At 39.4% G+C, this 21,132-nt stretch overlaps 1 protein-coding gene across 1 annotated transcript in view; it reads left to right on the top strand.

Annotated features, from left to right (window-relative positions):
- The window catches only part of Fbxl13 (F-box and leucine rich repeat protein 13), a 216,205-nt gene that overhangs the window by 44,262 nt on the left and 150,811 nt on the right, over positions 1-21,132 (top strand). The window contains exons 4-7 of the mRNA XM_028890932.2: positions 8,896-8,963; positions 9,453-9,607; positions 13,485-13,594; positions 16,018-16,180. Coding sequence (XP_028746765.1) covers positions 8,896-8,963; positions 9,453-9,607; positions 13,485-13,594; positions 16,018-16,180 — 496 coding nt within the window. The remainder of the gene's footprint in view (positions 1-8,895; positions 8,964-9,452; positions 9,608-13,484; positions 13,595-16,017; positions 16,181-21,132) is intronic.

Here is a 21,132-nt window from a genome sequence, read left to right as displayed (position 1 = left end):
AAATTATTTAGGATAATAAAGAAATGCAGGTTAGTAGTTAGTCACCTATTACAATCAAACTTATAGTCATGTTAGGTATGTTTTCAAGATCAAACATATATTTTAGATAGGCAGGTGGTCTTCAAACACTTCAGAGACCTACAGAATATGGCATTTAAGATGTTTTAATAACATAAGGTTCTTTTTTATTTTATTTTTTATGACAATGAGACATGTCTGCTCCTGGCAGCACCAATCTACTTCAGAGAAGACTGTGGGCATTGAAGAAACTCCCTATGGAGTCTGCTTTCTTTGTTAGATGCTAGGCAAGAAAATGCCCTTGCCTCAATTCTGAAAGTATGCTGTCTAAATGGGACAAGCAGGACAGAAAAGAAAGTGACTGCAGAACTTTGTCAAGACAGTGTCAGACAGTTCTTCAAAAATTCTGCTTCACAGAAAAGTCTATCAGATATGCTATACCTGTAGGTCAAAGATGGATGCCCCAATGTTGCAGAGGAGCCTTGGGTGATTGTCCAAGCAGCCAGTTGTTTCTGTCATTTCTTATTTTTGGAAGTTGTTTGCTCTACACTTCCTGTTTACTCAGGTAACATTATAGCCTTCTTAGGTCTCTGAATGGAGTTGAAGACTAGATAGTTATAGTTTTAGTTTTCCTTGTTACCAGATTTAAAAAAGACTCATAAAAGAGGTGTAAAGTGTATAAGGTTGAGAGACATCAAAAATTAGTTTTGGGTTGGTAACGCAAGTTAGGATAGAAAGTGAATTAGGTACAACACTTTGGACTCACCAAGGTAGGACAGAGTATTTTCTTTGAATTTGTCAAATGCTAATGAACTAGACATTGTTAATGTAATTTGTAACAAGAGCCTTAATGGTCTATATATATATCAATTTATTAAGTGGTTCTATGGGGAAAACAAACTCACTGATATAGGATAAGGTAAATACAGTTGCAGAGTCCTTGGAAAGCTGAGGACTGATCACACATTGCTTCACCATCCAAGAGAGCATGGCCCTGTGCCAGAAGGTTTTCTCCTGTCCCACCTGGCCCCATGGTCCTGCAGCTGCTTATAAAATAATCATTCAGAGGCTTAATATTATTTGTAAACTGTATGACCTATGGCAGGACTCTTGCTAGCTAGCTCGTATATCTTAAACTAACCCTTTTTTTTTTTTTTTTTTTTTTTTTTTTTTTGGTTTTTCGAGACAGGGTTTCTCTGAGTAGCTTTGTGCCTTTCCTGGAACTCACTTGGTAGCCCAGGCTGGCCTCGAACTCACAAAGATCCACCTGCCTCTGCCTCCCGAGTGCTGGGATTAAAGGCATGCGCCACCACCGCCTGCCCCCCCCTTCTATTAATCTATGTTTTGCCATATGTTCCATGGCTTTACCAGTCTGTTGGCATGTTTCTCCTTGGGCGGCAGGCTGGTGTCTCTCCAGACTCTGCCTTTCTCTTTCTTGTCTCTCTCCTTGGATTTCCCACCCGCCTCTAAGCTGCCTTGTCATAGGCCAAAGCAGCTTATTTATTAACTAATGGGAACAATATATATTCACAGCATACAAAAAGACATCCTTCAGCATGACCCCCTTTCTCCTCCCTTTTAAGTGGTCACATAGGAAGATAAGAAGCATCACCTCCATCAGGCCAGATAGCCCTAGGTCATGGGTGGAATGAATTCCCACTATAGTAATTATTGTCTTTATATATTTTATATAGTTATTGTACTTATTGTATATATCTTTCAATGTTAGTTGAAACCTTCACTTTTTATTTTAGACAAAAAGGGGTAAATGTTGTGTGATATTGTTTGTGTTCTGACAAATAAAGCTTGCCTGGAGATCAGAGGACAGAGCTATCCACTAGTTAACCATAGAGGCCAGGCAATGGTGACACACACCTTTAATCTCAGCACTTAGGAAGAAGAAGCAGGAAGATCAGGAGTTCAAGGCTACTCTGGGCTACACAAGATTGAACCAGTCTAAAAGAAAAACAGAGCCAGGTGGTGATCATTTATACCTTTGATCCCAGTACTTTGAATCTCATGCCTTGAATCCTAGCACTTGAGATCTCATGCCCTTGATAGCAGCACAATATAAGGTGGGTGGAGAGAGGATTTTGGGCCCATTCAGTCTGAGGATTTCTAGAGGTAAGAAGTCTCTAGTGGATGGCTGCTCTGCTTCTCAGATATTTCAGCTTTCATCCTAATATCTGACTCTGGGTTTTTATGATTAAGACTAAACAGATTAACACTTCACATAATATCCGTTAGTTTCCTTATTTCTCAGTTTCTATCTGGCAGACCTGTTCATTGGTGAGAGTGGGGTGTTGAAGTCTTCCACTATTAATGTGTGGGCTTTGATATGTCGATTTAAGCTTTAGTAATGTTTCCTTTACAAATGTGGTTGCCCTTGTATTTGGGGTATAAATGTTCAGAATTGAGACATCATCTTGATGGATTTTTACTGTGATGAATATGAAATGTCCTTCTCCATTTCTTTCGATTAATTTTGGTTTGAAGTCTATTTTGTTATAGATTAGGATAGCTACACCAGCTTGTGTCTTAGGTCCATTTGATTGGGAAACCTTTTCCCAACCCTTTACTCTGAGGTAATGTCTATCTTTGAAGTTGAGGTGTGTTTCTTGTATGCAGCGAAAGGATGGATCCTGTTTTCATATCCATTCTGTTAGTGTCTGTCTTTTTGTAGGTGAATTGAGTCCATTGGTATTAAGAGATATTAATGACCAGTGATTTTTCATTCCCGTTATTTTTTGGTTTTGTTGTTGGTGATAGCATGTGTGTGTTTCCCTTCTTTGGAATTTGCTGGTGTGAGATTATCTATTGGCTATGTTTTCATGGGTTCAGCTAACATCCTTGGGTTGGAGTTTTCCTTCTAGTACTTTCTGTAGGGCTAGATTTGTGTATAGGCGTTGTCTAAATCTGGTTTTGTTATGGAATATCTTGTTTTCTTGGTCTATGGTGATTGAAAGTTTTGCTGGGTATAGTAGTCTGGGCTGCCATACTTGGTCTCTTAATGTCTGTGGAACATCTGTCCAGGACCTTCTGGCTTTCAGAGTCTCCATTGAAGATTTGGGTGTAATTCTGATAGGTCTGCTTTTATATATTACTTGGTCTTTTTTCTTTGCAGCTCTTAATATTTTTCTTTATTCTGTATGTTAAGTGTTTTGATTATTATGTGGCTAGGGAATTTTTTTTTTGGTCCAGTCTATTTGGTGCTCTGTAAGCTTCTTGTATCTTCATAGGCATGTCCTTCTTTAGGTTGGGAAAGTTTTCTTCTATGATTTTGTGGAATATATTTTCTGTGCCTTTAAGCTGGAATTTTTCTCCTTCTTCTATCCCTATTATTCTTAGATTTGGTCTTTTCATGGTGTCCCAGATTTCCTGGATGTTTTGTGTTAAGAATTTGTTCTATTTAACATTTTTTTTGACTGATGAATCTATTTCCTCTAATGTGTCTTCAATGCCTGAGAGTCTTTCTTCCATCTCTTGTATTCTGTTGGTTTTGCTTGCATCTGTAGTTCCTGTTCATTAGCCAGATTTTCCATTTCCAGAATTCCCTTGGTTTGTGTTTTCCTTATTGCCTCTGTTTCAATTTTCAAGTGTTGAACTGTTTTCTTCACCTGTTTGATTGTTTTTTCTTGACTTTCTTTAAGGATTTATTGGTCTCTTCCAATTTTTTGTTTGTCTTTCCTTGATTTCTTTAAGGGAATTTTTTATTTCCTCTTTAAGGGCCTCTATCATCTTCATAAAGTTATTTTTAAGGTCATTTTCTTCTGTTTCATCTGTATTGGGATGTTCAGGTCTTGCTGTTACAGAATCACTAGGTTCTGGTGGTGCCACATTGCTCTTTATGTTGTTGAATGTATTCTTACACTACCATTTACCCAAGTGGGTTTGGGATAATGATAGGAACAGGTGTTGATTCTTGTGATGTCTTTGTTGGATGGGTCTTTTGTTCCTTTATTGTCTGTTTCATTTATTCTCTTTCACCCTGAATGACCAAGGATTCTGGTGATTGTCTGGTTGTCAGGTTGAGTATGGTTGTCTCAGCTGAGGTTTGTGGGGGTTTGGGTGCTTAGATCCAGAGTATCATCTGGTTCTTCTTGCTAGTGTGGGCTTTACTTATGCCTATGGCGTCTGTTCTTCCAACTGGTTTGGGTTGCACCTGTGTCTATGGGGTCTGTTCTTCCAGCTGATGTAGGTTTTGCCTGTGTCTGTTCTTCCAAGTGATGTGGGTGGCGCTTGTGCCTATAGGATCTGCTGATGTTGCTGGAGAGGGCTGTTCATGGGGTGGGGGCTGCTCTTCTTCCAGCTGGTGCCAGTGGTGCTTGGGCTTTTAGGGGCTCTTCTTCCAGTTTGTGCAGGTAGTGCTTGTGCCTCTAGAGGCTGCTGATTTTGTGGGGGATGGTTGGCCAGGGGGAGGATGATGGGTTCTGTGGGTTTGAATAGCAGAGTGAGTCTTGTAGTTTACAGGGTCCAATGGGTGGAGGTGGTGGTGGAACAGCCAATAAAAGTAATACACTTTTTTTGTTACCTAAAGTAATTATTGCTCAATGTTGATGTCACCTACTTTTCTTTTTGATATAATTATGCTTTTCCAGTTATATGTAACATTACAAAATATAGAATTACATTAAGGGCTAATCTATCCCTCCCTTTAGGTAACCAATTTTAGTGTTTCTTTAAAACATGAGAAATAATATTGTCTTCCTCTCCTCTGTGACTTCTTACATACACACACAGACACAGCATACACCCTGCACATACACACTGCACACACATAGTTCACACACTGCACAAACTGCATGTACATATACATACTGTAAACACACTGCACATACAACATATACACTGCACACACTACACAACACACACAGTACACACACTGCACATACTCCACACACACTGCACACACTTTGTACACCACAATGCACACACTGCATGTGCACACTGTACACACTATACAACACACTGCATACACACAGCACACACTGTGCACACTGTGCACACACACACACACACACTGCACACATAAACACAGCACAAACCTATCTATAATCTTCTATATATTTCCTCCTTAAATATCTCCAGGAGATATATTCATATATACAACTTTAAAAACTGAATCTTTTAATTTATATTTGAGAATTTTGTATATGGTATACACAGCTTTTAAAATGGTGCTGTCACCAGGAGTGCCATTTAACAAAAACCTAAAATCAAAATGAAAAAACATGGGCTTTAAATAGTCTCACAGATGTAAATAAAGCTCATCTCAGAAAAGGAAAGTGAACCTTAGGACCATTGGGCTTGGCTTTAACAGTCTGGGAAAGGTACGTCCTGTGCTGTAGACAAGAAGTTTTGGAAACTAAATCCTGAACCTTGCTATCTGTCATAGTATTCCTTTTCTTTTGAGACTGGACAGAGGCAGGCATAATGGCACACCCCTTTAATTCCAGCATCGGGAGGCAGAGGCGGGTGGATCTCTGTGAGTTCGAAGCTAGCCTGGTCTACAGAGTGAGTTCCAGGACAGCCAGGGTTACACAGAGAAACCCTGGCTCAAAAAAAATTAATTAAAAACAACAACAACAAGAGAGAGAGAGAGAGAGAGAGAGAGAGAGAGAGAGAGAGAGAGAGAGTGACTGACTGGATAATTACTCCTGAGAAGGCATCAAACTTAAATATTTCTATAATCTTGAACAAAGTATGGGAATAATGGTTTGAGTTAGATTAATGTTTTCTGTAAATTTAAATGTAACGTAGAAGAATAATATCAATTCTGTGGTACTTGTGTGTACTATTTCCTGTTATTTATGGCATCTGAGATGTAAAGAATGCCTTTACCAGAACTCATAAGTTGGAGGCAGATATTCCATGTCAACCTGATCTATATAGCAAGACTCTTCCTCAAAAGCAATATTTGTAATTAGTCTGAATTGTTTCAGTGACTTTGCTTAATAAAGTTGTTAATAAACATCTACAAGTTTATGAAAAATATTTTTCCAAAGTTGTATTTATTTAAATGTGTTTATTAAGTAGAGCACTGAAAATCAAGTGACAATGAGCATTCCTTCACACACAAAATCCTTTAGTTATCAAGGTGCCTTTCAGTAAACTGCAGAAGATGAAGGAGAATGACTCACGGTGAAACTCTAATTCCCTAGTCCTTCAAACCCTGTCATGGCACTGTATGCACAAACCGCTGTTTGCTCTGTTTCAAAGATGCATTTTGCTGTTGTTTCTGTGTGTCTTGAGCTTGAGAGGCCATCTGAAGGGGATACTAGCCTGGTTCTTTTTCTGAGAGCCTGGTGTCTGGTTGAGGTGGTGTTTCATGTGTCTACACCTGCAAATCCTTAAGATCCAAAGTGGTCCTTCATCCCCTGAGCTCCTCGCCTTGCTGAAGGTATCCTAGGTGACAATACTCTCTACTCTAGCAAGTCAAACTTGTACTTTTAATGCTGAGACTTTTCTTTACCTGCCATTGTGCAACCGCTGTGTAGCAAGGACTCAGATAACACTTTCAATTCATTTTCCTTAGCTCTGAAAAGAAGAGCTGTTCAATACAATTTTGATTAGGAGCTTTGCAGTATTTCAAATTTTGGCATTACATAAGACCTTGTGATTTTTTAAAATATTATATTAGTTCAAAATTACAAAATTTAAAGTCACATGAACTTTGTTGACACTGTATTTTGTGCACAGAAGTGAGCATATACCACACCCTCACATACACATGCAAAACAACAACAACAACAACAACAAAACAGACAGAAACATTCTCGGTCTTTAACAGTAGGCATGTGCACAGAGTAAATATGTTACTGTCATGTTTATTCTTCAAAGAACGTACAGAGGCCAGTCAGTTCAAACTGTCTTTAGCTGTCCCTATGTTTATTATGAATAGTTGTATGGAATAAGTTTATTTCACTTTAAGCAGACTCCATGGTTTATACTTTTATTTTTGTGGTTTTCTTTATCCTTCTTGTTTAGAGGAGAGAATATCATTTTATAGCACTGACAGGCAAAACCCAGTCTTGATAGTGACCAACAGACTACAGTTGCTTTTTCTTTTCTCTTTGAGCCAAGGTATCATGTAGCTCAGGCTGTCTTTAAACCTTCTGTGTAGCTGGGAATGATGTTGAACTTGTGTTGGGATTGCAGGCATGCACTACCAGGAGAATTAGGGGTTTTCAGGCATGTATCATTGGAATTCAAACCCAGGACTTTATGCGTGCTGGGCTAGCAGTCTACCAACTGAATCATATCCTCAATTCTGCAATTAAATGCTCATAAATATAGCCAACAATAAAATGTCATAACTGCTTATCTTTAAGTGTTTTAGTCTAGAGTAAGTGGGATGTAATGAGGTCATTTAAAATGTGACTCTACTCAGGGAACATTGCATAAGAGGGGGAGGAAGGGATTGTAAGAGCCAGAGGTGGAGAAAGAGCAGGGTGAAACTGTCTCCTGAACAAGGCAGATCTGCTGCACTCATGAACTCACAGCAGCTGTGTTGCCTGCATAAGACCTGAGCAAAATCAAGTCCGTCAGCTTTATATCATTGAGAAGAAGTTAGTTTTCTTTAGAGATGTGAACCCCGGTATGTTGTGGAATATTAGTTTAAGATGTGTTAATTCATTTATGCTGTGGAACATTAGTTAGTGATACAAAGATGTGTTGCATTCTTTTATGTTGCATTTGTTTAACTCTGTGAAGCTGTGTTACTTTGCCTGTTTAAAACACCTGGTTGGTCTAATAAAAAGCTGAATGGCCAATAGCTAGGCAGGAGAAAGGATAGGTGGGGCTGCCAGGCAGAGAGAATAAATAGGAGGAGAAATCTAGTGAAGAGAGGAGTGAGAAAAGGAGGAGAGGAGAACACCAGGGGCCAGCCACCCAGCCACACAACCAGCCACAGAGTAAGAAGGAACAAAAGATATGCAGAATATAAAAAGGTAAAAAGCCCAGAGGCAAAATGTAGTTAAAGAGAAACAGGTAATTTAAGAAAAGCTGACTAAAATCAAGTCAAGCTAAGGCTGGTAATTCATAAGTAAGAACAAGGGTCTGTGTATTTATTTGGGACCTGGGTGGTGGGCCCTCAAAGAGAAAAAAAAAAACAAAAACAAAAAAACTACACCGATAGGTTGGCCGTGTTCCAGTTGGTCCCACAGCCATGTGTATGTGAGCAGTGCAAACTGGATCCAATAGTGCATAAAGCTGGGTGTGTGTGTGTGTGTGGAGTTATGGGGTGAGTCTGGGAGAAGTTAGTGGAAGGGATGGAGTTATGGGTGAGTCTGGGAGAAGTTAGTGGAAGGGATGGAGTTATGGGTGAGTCTGGGAGAAGTTAGTGGAAGGGATGGAGTTATGGGTGAGTCTGGGAGAAGTTAGTGGAAGGGGTGGAGTTATGGGTGAGTCTGGGAGAAGTTAGTGGAAGGGGTGGAGTTATAGGGTGAGTCCTGGAGAAGTTAGTGGAAGGAATAGAAGGCAAATGTGACCAAGATGCACTGGATGCATGTATGGGGTTTTCAAAGAATTTATAAAAGTATATGAAAAAGATGACTTCAATAAAAATAGGTGATAGACATATATAATATAATTTCTAAATATGTAAGTGGTATTAATTCTTCCCCTCTTCTCACCAGAGGCAAATGTTGTCCCAGCTCCTTATCAGTCTTGTGAGGCAGCCTCTCTTTTCTTTCTTGACAGGGTCTCACTATGTAGTTCTGACTGTCTGGAACTCACTACATAGACCAGGCTGGCCTTGAACTCACAGACAACTGCCTGCCTCAGCCTCCCCAGTGCTAGGACTAAAGGTGTGCACAGTCATGCCCAGCTTTGTCCTATTTATTTCTGATGTGCAGTTCATTTATTTATTTATTTTAGGTGACTCCAGAGTTGATGATAAAAGCATGTACATTTTACACTGGACGTTTAGTAAAGAATCATTTTGGGTAAGAATGTGTTTTCCCATATCATTTCTTTGTCTTTGCTTTTTTATCCCTGCTATTATCCACACATAGGAAAGCTCACTCTTTGCCATCTGTGCTTTTCTTATAGTTGATGAGTTTATATTTAGTTAAAATACCACCTTTTTGAAATACAGCTTGTCTAAAATCCTTGGAATTGGATGTGCTTGGGAACTTAAATCTCTTTTTTAAATCATCATTAAGGCAATTCTCTGGGTAAATTGAAGTTATAATAATGATGTTATCTCAAGATGTGCTTATTTTATTAAAAAAGAAATATGACTGCCATACAGCATATTAACTGCCAGGAATTCTTCAGGACACCAATTTACAGGTTTTGTGTGTGCGTGCTGTGATTTTGAGGGGTTAAAAGGCATCTCATTTCTTATTCCCCTTAATTTATTTACTACTATATTATCCTAGCTTCAAAGTAATATTTTGAAAATAATGATTTTCTGTATCTTTTGCCTGCAGTGGTTGGAGGGAACTTGCAATACCTCGTGCAAATCAGGAGGCTATCTTGGCTGAAAAAATGGACAGAGCAATAACACATGACAATTTTAGATGTCAAAAAGTATTTTTTTATCACTGGCTGTCTTATGTGATAACCTGTAGAGAAAGGCTTATAGGTAAATGTCTACACCGTAGCACTTAGTTCTGGTGTTCAATTATGCAATGAATCAACAACCTGATAGTTAAACCTAGAGAACATGTAACTTTTGTGTGTAGAGAATTGTCATTAAATGAACTAATTAAAAGTACTTACTGTAAGGCTAGGTGTGGTGGCACATACCTAACAGCACTTAGAACACTGTGACAAAAGCAGGGACTTCCAGGCCAGCCTGGGCTACAGAGGGAGACCTTGTCATAACAAAACAGTAACAAAACTTAATCATTTTTGTTAGATTCATTTTTAAATATTTGATTGCAATGTAAAGTACTCACAGTTAACATCAAATCACATGTACATACATTTATATATACACACATACATATACTTGTGTGTACATACATACACTTGTACATACATTTATACATACATACATACAAGTATATATACATATGCTTATATATACATATACTTTTATTGTGTTTATATAAATAAGGAACTACCGTTAGCTTTTTTGTGTGGTACTGAACCTAGGGCCTTGTACATACCAAGCAAGCACTCCTCCATGGAGCTATATCCACAGACCCCTTTTTCCTTTTCAATTTGAGACAAAGTCTTGCTAAGTTGCCTAGGTGGTCCTTGAACTTGCAATCCTCTACCTCCCTGGTAGCTGAGATCACAGGCCTGGACTACTAGGCCTAGTTACTTCAAGCTTTTATGCATAATACAGTGCTAGTTAGTTCTTGTTAGAGACCAGTTGACTACAGTCTGCATTCCTTATCCATATTTCCTTTAATGTCCATGTGGAGAAGCTTAAAGAAACCATTTTCTTGGAATGTGATGCATGGACAACACATATGTGATCTTAGCAGGGTCAGAGGACCCAGCCTTTTTGTTGCAGTTCTGGATACTAACTTATACCTGAGGTTGTGACCAACCAGAAAAATCAGTGATCTTACTCTTGCTCTTGTGACAAGGTCTTACTATGTAGCCTAGGAGGCCTTGAATTGAAGACAATCCTCCTGCTTCAGCCCTGGTATTCTGAGATTACAGGTGTGAGTTACCACACCCAGCTGAAAAATCACTTCCTTTTGAGCATTGTTGTCTGTCCCTGCCTCAAAGTGGACTGTGAAGGTTTTAACATAAACATGATGAAGGGTTAGCGACTGGTTAACTGGCTAGCATGTCACAAGGTTGTCATAGTAGGGAATGATGCTCTTCAAAATCCTGAATGAACTGCAAGCTCTTGAGAGAGTCAGGATGCCTTGCACCAGTTTCTTGACTTTTCTGCCCCTCTAGGTTCTCCTTGGCTCTCAGCACCTTCCTCCCATCTTTTGTGGCTTCTTGCTCTGTTACCTGGTGACTTTTCTTTTTCCCAAGCCTTTTCCTATGTCTGCCCTTCCCTTCTCTTTAGCTCCATCTCTTCTCTGCTTTGCCTTTCTTTCCACAGCTCCCATGCACACTCAGGTGGAACTACATGGTGTCAATGGTCCTCTTTCTTTTGTCCCCCTTTCTGCTCTCCAATTCCTTAATTCCAGCCTCCTCTTTTCTATGGTTCACATCCTCCTGACTCTGCCCTGTGTCATTATATACTCTGTGTCATCTTATGCCTCCCTAACTCACAATGCAAAATAGTCACATATTTATAAAGCAGATATTATACTGTCAAGATTTATATTCCTGTTTGTAATTTAAACCAAGTCACCAAAGTTACATCATCTTTTGGGGCTGGAGAGATGGCTCAGCCAGGTAAGAGCACTGGCTGCTCTTCCAGAGGATGGGAGCTCAATTCCTAGCACCCAAAACTGTCCATAACTCCATGGCCAGGGGATTTGATTTCCTTTTTTGACTTCCATGAGTACCAGACATGCACCTGGTCCACAGACATACATATGCAGGCAAAACACACATACATTTAATATCCATGAAAATAGAAACCCCAAAGTTACATAATCTCTCAAAAAGACCCAAGTTACATTTGTATGGTCACAGTTCATGGACACTGTTCCTCTTTTTCTACCCTCAAGTCAAGTTATGTTCTATACAACTCTTGATTATGAAAAACTTAAAGTTTTGATTATTGTCAAAAATTCTAAATAATAAGCCTAACCTGTGATTATCAAAGTAGTACCATTAGAAGTGTTTTATTATATTCTTACGTCATGCAATGTCTTAAATGTCTAATAAATATTCTAATCTAGTTTAGAAGATATATAATATAGTAATATCAATTGATATAAAAATGAGGTTTTGAAAAAATATGCTAATACCTCCCAGAATATACTTGTTACAATTTAAGCGATACAAGCTGAAATCAACGTTAGCCTTTACATGTATAGAAACATAATTTTGATAGATAACAACTCAAGTAAGAAGTATTTAACTGAAAATGAATAGAAGAAATTACTGTCTTACAGAAACCATCCATTTGTGTTTCAGTCTGAAAGCATTGATATTTGTAAGCTAATTTGTCCTTGAAAAGACATTATATTAGGTGGACAGACCTGGCTTTGCCATTCTGTCGGGAGCTGAACTTAGTCTTGGTGCTGAGCTCTTCTGATAACTGAGATGGCTTCAGTGCAAGGAAGAAGCAGAGCCTGGGGAATTAATGAGAACACAGCAGATGTGGCATTGTGAACGCACATCCAGTTCTCAGTTGGTGACAACTGCCCAGTGGGGGAACTGGTCATTAGCTGACCTAGCTGAGTTCTGCCTTCTCAAAGAGAAGATCTTAGGACAAAACTGATGTTCAGTGAGACTCCAGGGAGATGCTCAATGATGTTCAGTGAGGTTGACAGGCAGAACCAAAGAACAGAGACTTTAGACTTTCACCTGTGGTGCTGGAAACTGCTTGCTGTCATGTTTTGTTCTGTTTGCACAGCATTCAAATGAAAAACAACATTGCCAAAGTTTAAATATCAGAAGTATTCACATACAATTCAGATATCTATTTTCAGTTGAAAGTGAAAACCCAAACCAAAGATAAAGAGAAAACACTGAACCTTAATTTCTGAGAGAAAATAGGGGAGCCTGCAGCCAGGTGGTACAGCCAGTGTAGCCAGGTGCAGCCAGTGTGCAGCCAGGTGCAGCCAGTGTGCAGCCAGGTGCAGCCAGTGTGCAGTCAGGTGCAGTCAGTGTGCAGCCAGTGTGCAGCCAGGTGCAGCCAGTGTGCAGCCAGGTGCAGCCAGTGTGCAGCCAGGTGCAGCCAGCACAGCCAGTGCATCCAGTGTGCATCCAGTGTGCAGCCAGTGCATCCAGTGTGCAGCCAGGTGCAGCCAGCACAGCCAGTGCAGCCAGTGTGCAGTCAGGGTGCAGCCAGTGTGCAACCAGGTGCAGCCAGTGTGCAGCCAGGTGCAGCCAGCACAGCCAGTGCATCCAGTGTGCATCCAGTGTGCAGCCAGTGCAGCCAGTGTGCAGCCAGGTGCAGCCAGCACAGCCAGTGTAGCCAGTGCAGCCAGCGCAGCCAGGTGAACTTGAGGAGGCTTCCTGCTCCCCAGCCTGTTTGCTTTTTCTGGTTTCTATGTTTGAGTTATGGACCTCTAGTTTACATGTGTCAGGCAATCTACTTAATTCTAGAACACATAATTCAAAGACATTGGATCTCAATACTATGTGGTGATTATGATTGGTATGAAATGCTTAGAAGTTCCAGTTTTGTAAAAGATAAATTTGTTTTTCAGAAAAGAAATATATATATATATATATATATATAAAATCTCTAAGGGCAAAGGGGATATTCACAGGTTTAAAAAAGTCTCTAGAGCATTATCTAATGCTATCAGTGGTAATTAATTTTAGTGTGATTAAAATGAAGCAGAAACTGTCAGATATATTAGTTTATAGTATTTTTAGAAGCAGCTTTCACTACATGCAATAACCTAGTACATTTCCTGCAGTTTCACTGTTACGGTTGCGACAGATGTTCTATGTCCAAAGGCAAAAAATTATCCTAGCAAAATGGAAGGAGAAAGCCAGACACAAGAGTAAGACGAGAGAAGATGAGTTGGTATGATATTAGACACTATTTGTTTAAAAGAAGGAAATATTTTAATATTTTGCTTAAAGATATTGATGAAGACACTAAAAGTTCTGTTTAATCAATTGAGATGTTAGATGTCTAAACTACAAGAGTCTCTGATATGGATAAAATAAAGAATGATAAGGACTCAGTAAATTTGTTCCTTTTCTTTTTTTTTTTTTAACAAGACAGGATTTCTCTGTGTAGTTTTGGTGCTGGTCCTGGATCTTGATGTGTAGACCAGGCTGGCCTTGAACTCACAGAGATTCACCTGACTCTGCCTCCCTAGTGCTGGGATTAAAGGCGTGAGCCACCACCACCTGGCCTGTTCCTTTTCTAAATGAGATTAAATTGCTTTTCTTTTCTAATATTTAATGTCACAGTTTCAATAGTAAATGTTTTCTTTAAATTACTAATGTTTTTAAATTACTGATTAAATTAGTAATTACTAATTACTAATATTGAAGGATTATTTATAACTAAAACATTCACCCATAATTTAAGCAATTAAAAGGGAGGACCTAAGGAACCACCTGCAAACTTAAAACTACCTTCTTTTGCTTACATTATTTCACTATTTTACTGCATCAATTGTTTTAGAATGTTAGAGTACTTGAATCAGATACAGAGCTATGTAGCTAGAGTTTTCCTGCCTTGCCCACAGTCAGGACAAATCTTTGTCACCCACCAGTCCCACAGCCGCTCAGACCCAACCAAGTAAACACAGAGACTTATATTGCTTACAAACTGTATGGCCGTGGCGGGCTTCTTGCTGGCTGTTCTAATATCTTAAATGAATCCATTTCTATAAATCTATATCTTGCCATGTGGCTCGTGGCTTACTGGCATCTTTACATGCTGCTTGTCAGGGTGGCAGCTGGCAGTGACTCCTTCTGCCTTCCTGTTCTTTTATTTCTCCTCTCTGTTAGTCCTGCCTATACTTCCTGCCTAGCCACGGGCCAATCATTGTTTTATTTATTGACCAATCAGAGCAACTTGACATACAGACCATCCCCCAGCACAGCCAAGTGCAGACCATCTCAGACACCTGCACTCAGGCCCGCGGTCCTAATCATTCTCTATGCGGACCTTCTGGGTAAAGCCACGAGGAACCCGAGAACAGGCTCCCACAGGACATACAGAACATCTCACAGCAGAGCTATGCTTGAGATTTTTGTAGTTACATTACTTAGTAAGCAATACTTTGTGAGTGGTCTTTAAAATACAAAGTTGAGACAAGTAGGAAAGAAAAAAAGAAGTTGAAATTAAACCCTTGCCCTCCAAGGGCGGGGTCAACAGTCCCACTCACTCGCAGTCTGTTAAGCTGTTGGAGGTCAGTCCCTCGTGTGCAGGCAGAGCGTGTGCGAAGCTTGGTAAACACTAGAGTCTGCGGTGCACAAAGCATAGTTCCTGCTTTCTAGATGTGTACAACGTACAGACATTGAATTGGCTTTGTTGCATGCTGCCCTCTATTTTCCCTATTGTGGAAACCATTTCATAATTACAAGTTAGATATCTTTGCTTGGACACCACTGGGCATCTCTGCTCACGCCACGCTTGCAACCACTTTGTGCACTAAGCTAGTGTTGTGACCACTGCCCTTTGCTGATGACTGATGGTCTAACAGTGAGATAGTCAACTCCAACCAACCCAAGAAAAGTCGGCGTCCTGTTGGGCCTGATGTTCGGCATACCCTGATTGGTATATAGAGTGTGGATTAGCAATATTCTACTATCCTTTATAAATTGTAGTTAGATGAGTGCTTAGGAATTCATTCCCCACGAGCAGTACAATTTCTTGGCCAACAGTCATTCTGCAATCAGTGAGTGAAGATAACAGGTATGTGCTGATGATACCTGTGCATGCTGGCTTTCCAATATGTACCCTTCCTGAGGTTGTATGGTAAATACCTCATACTATAATTGTGTGTACAAAATCCTCATTGGTCCATGGAAGTGCTTTCTCATTACAATTTTCAGGAAATGTGTCACATTCAAGTGGGACTTGCTGTGGTGATAAATCAGACAGGTTTCCGAAACTTTTCCTTGACTCCTCTCTTTTAATCATCTCCTTGTTAACACTTTTCTCCTGTGTCCTTAAACACTAGTGGATTCCATTGCTGGAAACTCCACTTTATGGCCCACAATTCTCTTATCTCTAAAAGAGGAGATGACACCAGGTCTTTCAGGGGGTGGCCTGTGCCAATATTTATGACAGCTAATGGAAAAGGTCTGTAAAAGCTGAGGGAGTCCAGAGAATGTTGTGTTCCCTTGGAAAATCATCATTTAGGTCATAATTATAATCAACAATGTGTAGCTGGTGCTGTATTAGGCCAATACGTGTTTCCTGTGGATCATTGCATTTGACCCTTAGGACAATTCCATGGAATTTATAAGTTATCTTCATTACAGATTTTAAAACATGAACTTCAGTTGAGAAAATGGAAGCTGAAATCCAAAGTACCCGAGGAAAAGCTCCTTAGCCCTGAGCGGAGTTCCTCTGACACTGCTGCCGCGGCTGCGCCTGTGGAATTTGACGTCTCAGCACTACCAGAACAAGCGATAATGCAGGTGGGTAGGGCTGTTAAATATGGTAGGCCTTGCGATTTGTGTGTGGCCTGGAGTTAGGGTAAGTATGTTTTGCCTGTGATTTCCTCCTTTATAAATTACCTGCTCATGTCCTCTCTTTTTATTGTAATTCACACTTGTTCTTTATATATTTTGGCAACATTAACCCTTTATCTAGAATATATTTGAGTATTTCCCTCCACCACACTTAACATTATCTCTTTTGCCTCTAGGGTATTTTGATGTCAAGAAATTTAAAGCTTTAGTTAATAAAATCTATCACTCTCACCCTAGTAACTTCTCTTTATGCCACATCAGTACACCACTCTCAGTGGTTTGTCTGAGTGATTCCATACTGTTGACACATATATAGCTTTTTTTTTTTTTCCGTGACTTTTTTCTGTCTTTGCTAATACTTCCTTGTTTATCAGGGCTTATGTTACACATTTTAAGACCTTCAAATAATTTCATGCTCCTTTGCATATACTGTAAGAACCTATGACAGCATGCTTTTGTTTTCCCTTTTATGGTTTTAGTCACTGTTGAAGTAGGTCTGGTTCTATGTATTCATAGCTCTACAATTTTAAAATTACATTTGCTTTAAACATTATCACTCTCCAGCATATTTCATTTGTGATAACCTAGGACTTACAGAGAAGTTTCAGGTACAAAGAGTTATTTTTCCTGAAGAGCTGTAGCCAGGGCATTCTCTTACAGTTAGCCATCAAGATCGTCAGACTCTTGGTTTTCCAATAACGTTCTAGCCTAAGAGACCAGTCCAGATTGCATGTTGTAGTTGGTCTATGTCTCCTTGATTTCCTTTAATCCAGAACAATTCCACAGTCTTTAATTTTGGGTCCTTTGAAAGGAAAATTAGGCATGCTTTATTATAGAGCATCTCTCAAATTTGGCTTGTTTTAAATTTCCTCATGAGTTAATGAATGCTATGTTTTTTCATTAGAATACACAGACATGACTGTCTTGTGTTATTTTCTTTTCATCCTCTCTGTAGCAAAGGGTTTAGTTTAGGTGGCTGTGCTCTCCTTGGCCTCTAATTGCCCTGGACTCCACAATAGATCCCTCCACCGATTTGCTGTATATTGCTCTTATTATGTTTAGGAATGTCCCTTGTATCCCTTGTCTCTCCAAGACCTTTATCATGAAGGGGTGTTAGATTTTTGTCAAAGACTTTTTCTAATGAGATGGTCATGTTTTTTTTTCTTTCAGTTTGTTTGTGTGGTGGATTACATTGACAGATTTTTTTTATGTTGAACCATCCCTGCATCCCTGGGATGAATCCCGCTTGATCATGGTGGATACTTTTCTGATGTGTTCTTGGATTCAGTCAGCCAGTATTTTATTGAGTATTTTTGCATCAATGTTCATAAGGGAGATTGGTCTGTAATTCTCTCTTTTTTTGTTGTCTTTGTGCATCAGTGACTGTGGCTTCATAGAAAGAATTTGGCAATGTTCCTTCTGTTTCTATTGTGTAGAATAATTTGAGGACTATTGGTATTAGCTCTTCTTTGAAAATCTGGTAGAATTTTGTATTAAAACCATCTGGCCCTGGGCTTTTTTTTGGTTGGGAGACTTTTAATGGCTGCTTCTATTTTCTTAGGGGTTATAGGTCTATTTAACTTGTCTATCTGTTCTTGATTTAACTTTGGTATGTGGTATCTATCCAGAAAATTGTCCATTTCATTTAGATTTTCCAATATTGTGGAGTACAGGGTTTTAAGTGTGACCTAATGATACTCTGGATTTTTCGGAGTCTGTTGTTATGTCCCCTTTTTTGTTTCTTTTTATTAATTTGGATATTCTCTCTCTGCCTTTTAGTTAATTTGAATAAGGGATGGTCTGTCTTGTTGATTTTCTGGAAGAAACAACTCTTTGTTTCATTGATTCTTTGTATTGTTCTCTTTGTTTCTATTTTATTGAGTTCAGCCCTCAGTTTGATTATTTCTTGCTGTCTATTCCTCTTGGGTGTATCTACTTCTTTTTGTTCAAGAGCTTTCAGGTGTGCTCTTAAACTGCTAGTATATGATCTCTCCAAATTCTTCATGAAGGCATTAGTGCTGTGAACTTTCTACTTAGCACCACTTTCATTGTGTCCCGTAAGTTTGAGTTTGTTGAACATTCATTTTCATTGAATTCTAGGAAGTCTTTAATTTCTTCCTTGACCCAGTGGTAACTTAGTAGAGTTCAATTTCCATGAGTTTTTAGGCTTTCTGTTGTTGAAATCCAGCTTTAATCCACAATGATCTGATAAGATACAGGGGGTTATTTCAAATTTTTTTGTATCTGTTGAGACTTGCTTTGTGGCCAAGTATATGGTCAATTTTGGGGAAGGTTCCATGTGGTACTGAGAAGAAGGTATGTTCTTTTGTGTTTGGGTGGAATGTTCTGTAGATATGTTAGGTTCATTTGCGTCATAACATGTTAGTTCCATTATTTCTCTGTTTATCTTCTGTCTAGATAACCTCTCCATTGGTGAGAGTGGGGTGTTAAAGTCTTCCACTATTAATGTGTGAGGTTCTATGTGTAACTTAAGCTTTAGTAATGTTTCATTTACAATTGTGAGTACCCTTACATGTGGGGCATAGATGAGACATCATCTTGGTAGACTTTTCCTTTGATAAATATGAAATGCCCTTCTCTATCTCTTTTAATTAATTTTGGTTGGAATTCTATTTTGTTAGATATTATGATAGCTACATCACTTTGCTTCTTAGGTCCATTTGATTGGAAAATCTTTTTCCAATCCTTTACTCTGAGGTAATGTCTGTCTTTGATGTTGAGGTGTGTTTTTTGTATGCAGCAGATGGATGGATCCTTTTTTTTTTTTTTTTTGTATCCATTCTGTTAACTTCTGGCTTTTATTGGTGAGTTGAATCCATTGATATTGAGGGATATTAATGACCATTGATTGTTCATTCCTGTTATTTTTGTTGGTGGTAGTGGTGGTAGTGTGAGTGTGTTTGTGTATATCTTTCCCTTCTTTGGGTTTTGCTGGTATAAGATTATCTATTTCCTGTGTTTTTGTGGGTGTAGTTAACTACCTGGGGTTGAAGTTTTCCTTCTATTACCTTCTGTAGGGATGGATTTGTGGATAGATGTTGTTCAAATTTGATTTTGTCATAAACTACCTTATTTTATCTACAGTGATTATCATCTATGGTGATTGACAGTTTTGCTAGGTATTATAGTCTGGACTGACATCCATGGTCTCTTAGAGTCTGCAAGACATCAGTCCATGCCCTTCTGGATTTTGGGGTCTCTGTTGAGAAGTCAGGTGTGATTCTAATAGGTCTGCCTTTATGTTACTTAGCCTTTCCCCCCTTGTTGCTTTTAATATTCTTTCTTTGCTCTGTATGTTTAGTGTTTTGATTATTATTAGGCGAGGGGACTTTCTTTTCTGCTCCAGTCTATTTGGTGTTCTGTAGGCTTCTTGTACCTTTATAGGCATGTCCTTCTTTAGGTTAGAAAAATTTTCTTCTATGGTTTTGTTAAATATATTGTCTGGGTTTTTGAGCTGGGATGCTCCTCCTCCTTCTATTCCTATTATTCTTACGTTTGGTCTTTCCATAGTGTCCCAGATTCCCTGGATGTTTTGTGTTAAAATTTTTTTTTTTAGATTTAACATTTTCTTTGACCTATGAATCTATTATCCTCTATCATGTCTTCAACACCTAAGATTCTCTTTTTCATCTCTTGTATTCTGTTGGTGATATTTGCATCTGTTTGTTCCTGTTTGCTTACCCCAATTTTCCATTTCCAGGATTCCCTCCATTTGTGTTTTCTATATTGCTTCTATTTTCATTTTCAGATCTTGAACTGTTTCCTTCATCTGTTTGTTCATTTTTTTCTTGGCTTTCTTTTAGGGATTTATTGATTTCATCCATTTTTTTTCTTTTCCTAAGTTTCTGTAAGGGCTTTCTTTCATTTCCTCTTTAAGGACTTCTATCACCTTTATAAAGTTGTTTTTAAAGTTGTTTTCTTGTTCTTCAACTGTGATGGAATAGTCAGGTCTTGCAATAGGATAGCTGGGATCTGGTGGTGCCATATTGCCCTGGCTGTTGTTGATCGTGTTCTTACACTGTGTTTAGACATCTGGCTTGGGGTTGATCATAGGTCTAGGTCCTGATTTTTTAGTTTGTCTTTGTTTGATGGGTGTTTTATTCCTTGATTTCTGTTTCTTTTTTGGTCTTCTAGTCTTTGTGGTCTGGATTTCTGGTGGCTAGTGTGACCTCTGCTCTAGTAAGGAGTCTCTGTTTAAGTCGGGAGTTGGCCTTCTGGTGCTTAGCTTGGCCTGTTGTGCAGCAGGGGAAGGGGTCTCTCTTCTGGTAACTGGCACGGGGTATTTTTCTGGCTGCTGTGGTCTGCACCTATTCTTTCAATTGGTGTGGTCTATACCTGAGTGTGATCTATCCCTGGTGTGGTCCCTCCTGAAGTCCCTCCTCAGACTGTGCACCCCAGCAGTAGGATTCCAACAGAGTTGGAAATCTGGGACAAGCAATGGCCCAGAAGTGGTGCTGTTTTTCAGACTGGTATGGCCTCTACCTGAGTCACTGAAGTCTGCCAGAGTTGGGGGGAAGAGCTGGCCTCAGGGAGGATCATCAGGTGGGGGAGGTTGGGCAGTGCAATGGGTCTTGGGGAAATTGGTTCTAGGCAGTGGGGACAATCCAGCTGCTAGGCGGGTCACTTACCCTCTCCTCCAACTGTTGTGGCTTGCAACAGGGCAGTGGACTTACCCTGCATTTGTGGGCAAGGCCCATTGGGGTGCTGGTGATGGGGTAGGAGAAGGAGGACCTCAGGATGGGTCCTAGGAACAAAACACAAAATGGTGCAGTTTGGTTGGCAAGCAGATCATTCACCATTTCTTCAGAATTGTGTGTACTGTTGAAAATATGCAGTTTTTAGGTCTGGTTCTACCAACTGAAAACAATTCAGGTTACTGTT

This window comes from Peromyscus leucopus, chromosome 3 (assembly GCF_004664715.2).
Source record: "Peromyscus leucopus breed LL Stock chromosome 3, UCI_PerLeu_2.1, whole genome shotgun sequence".
NCBI lineage: Eukaryota > Metazoa > Chordata > Mammalia > Rodentia > Cricetidae > Peromyscus > Peromyscus leucopus.
Note: the sequence above shows the minus strand (reverse complement) of the source record. Positions and strands in the feature narration are given on the sequence as shown.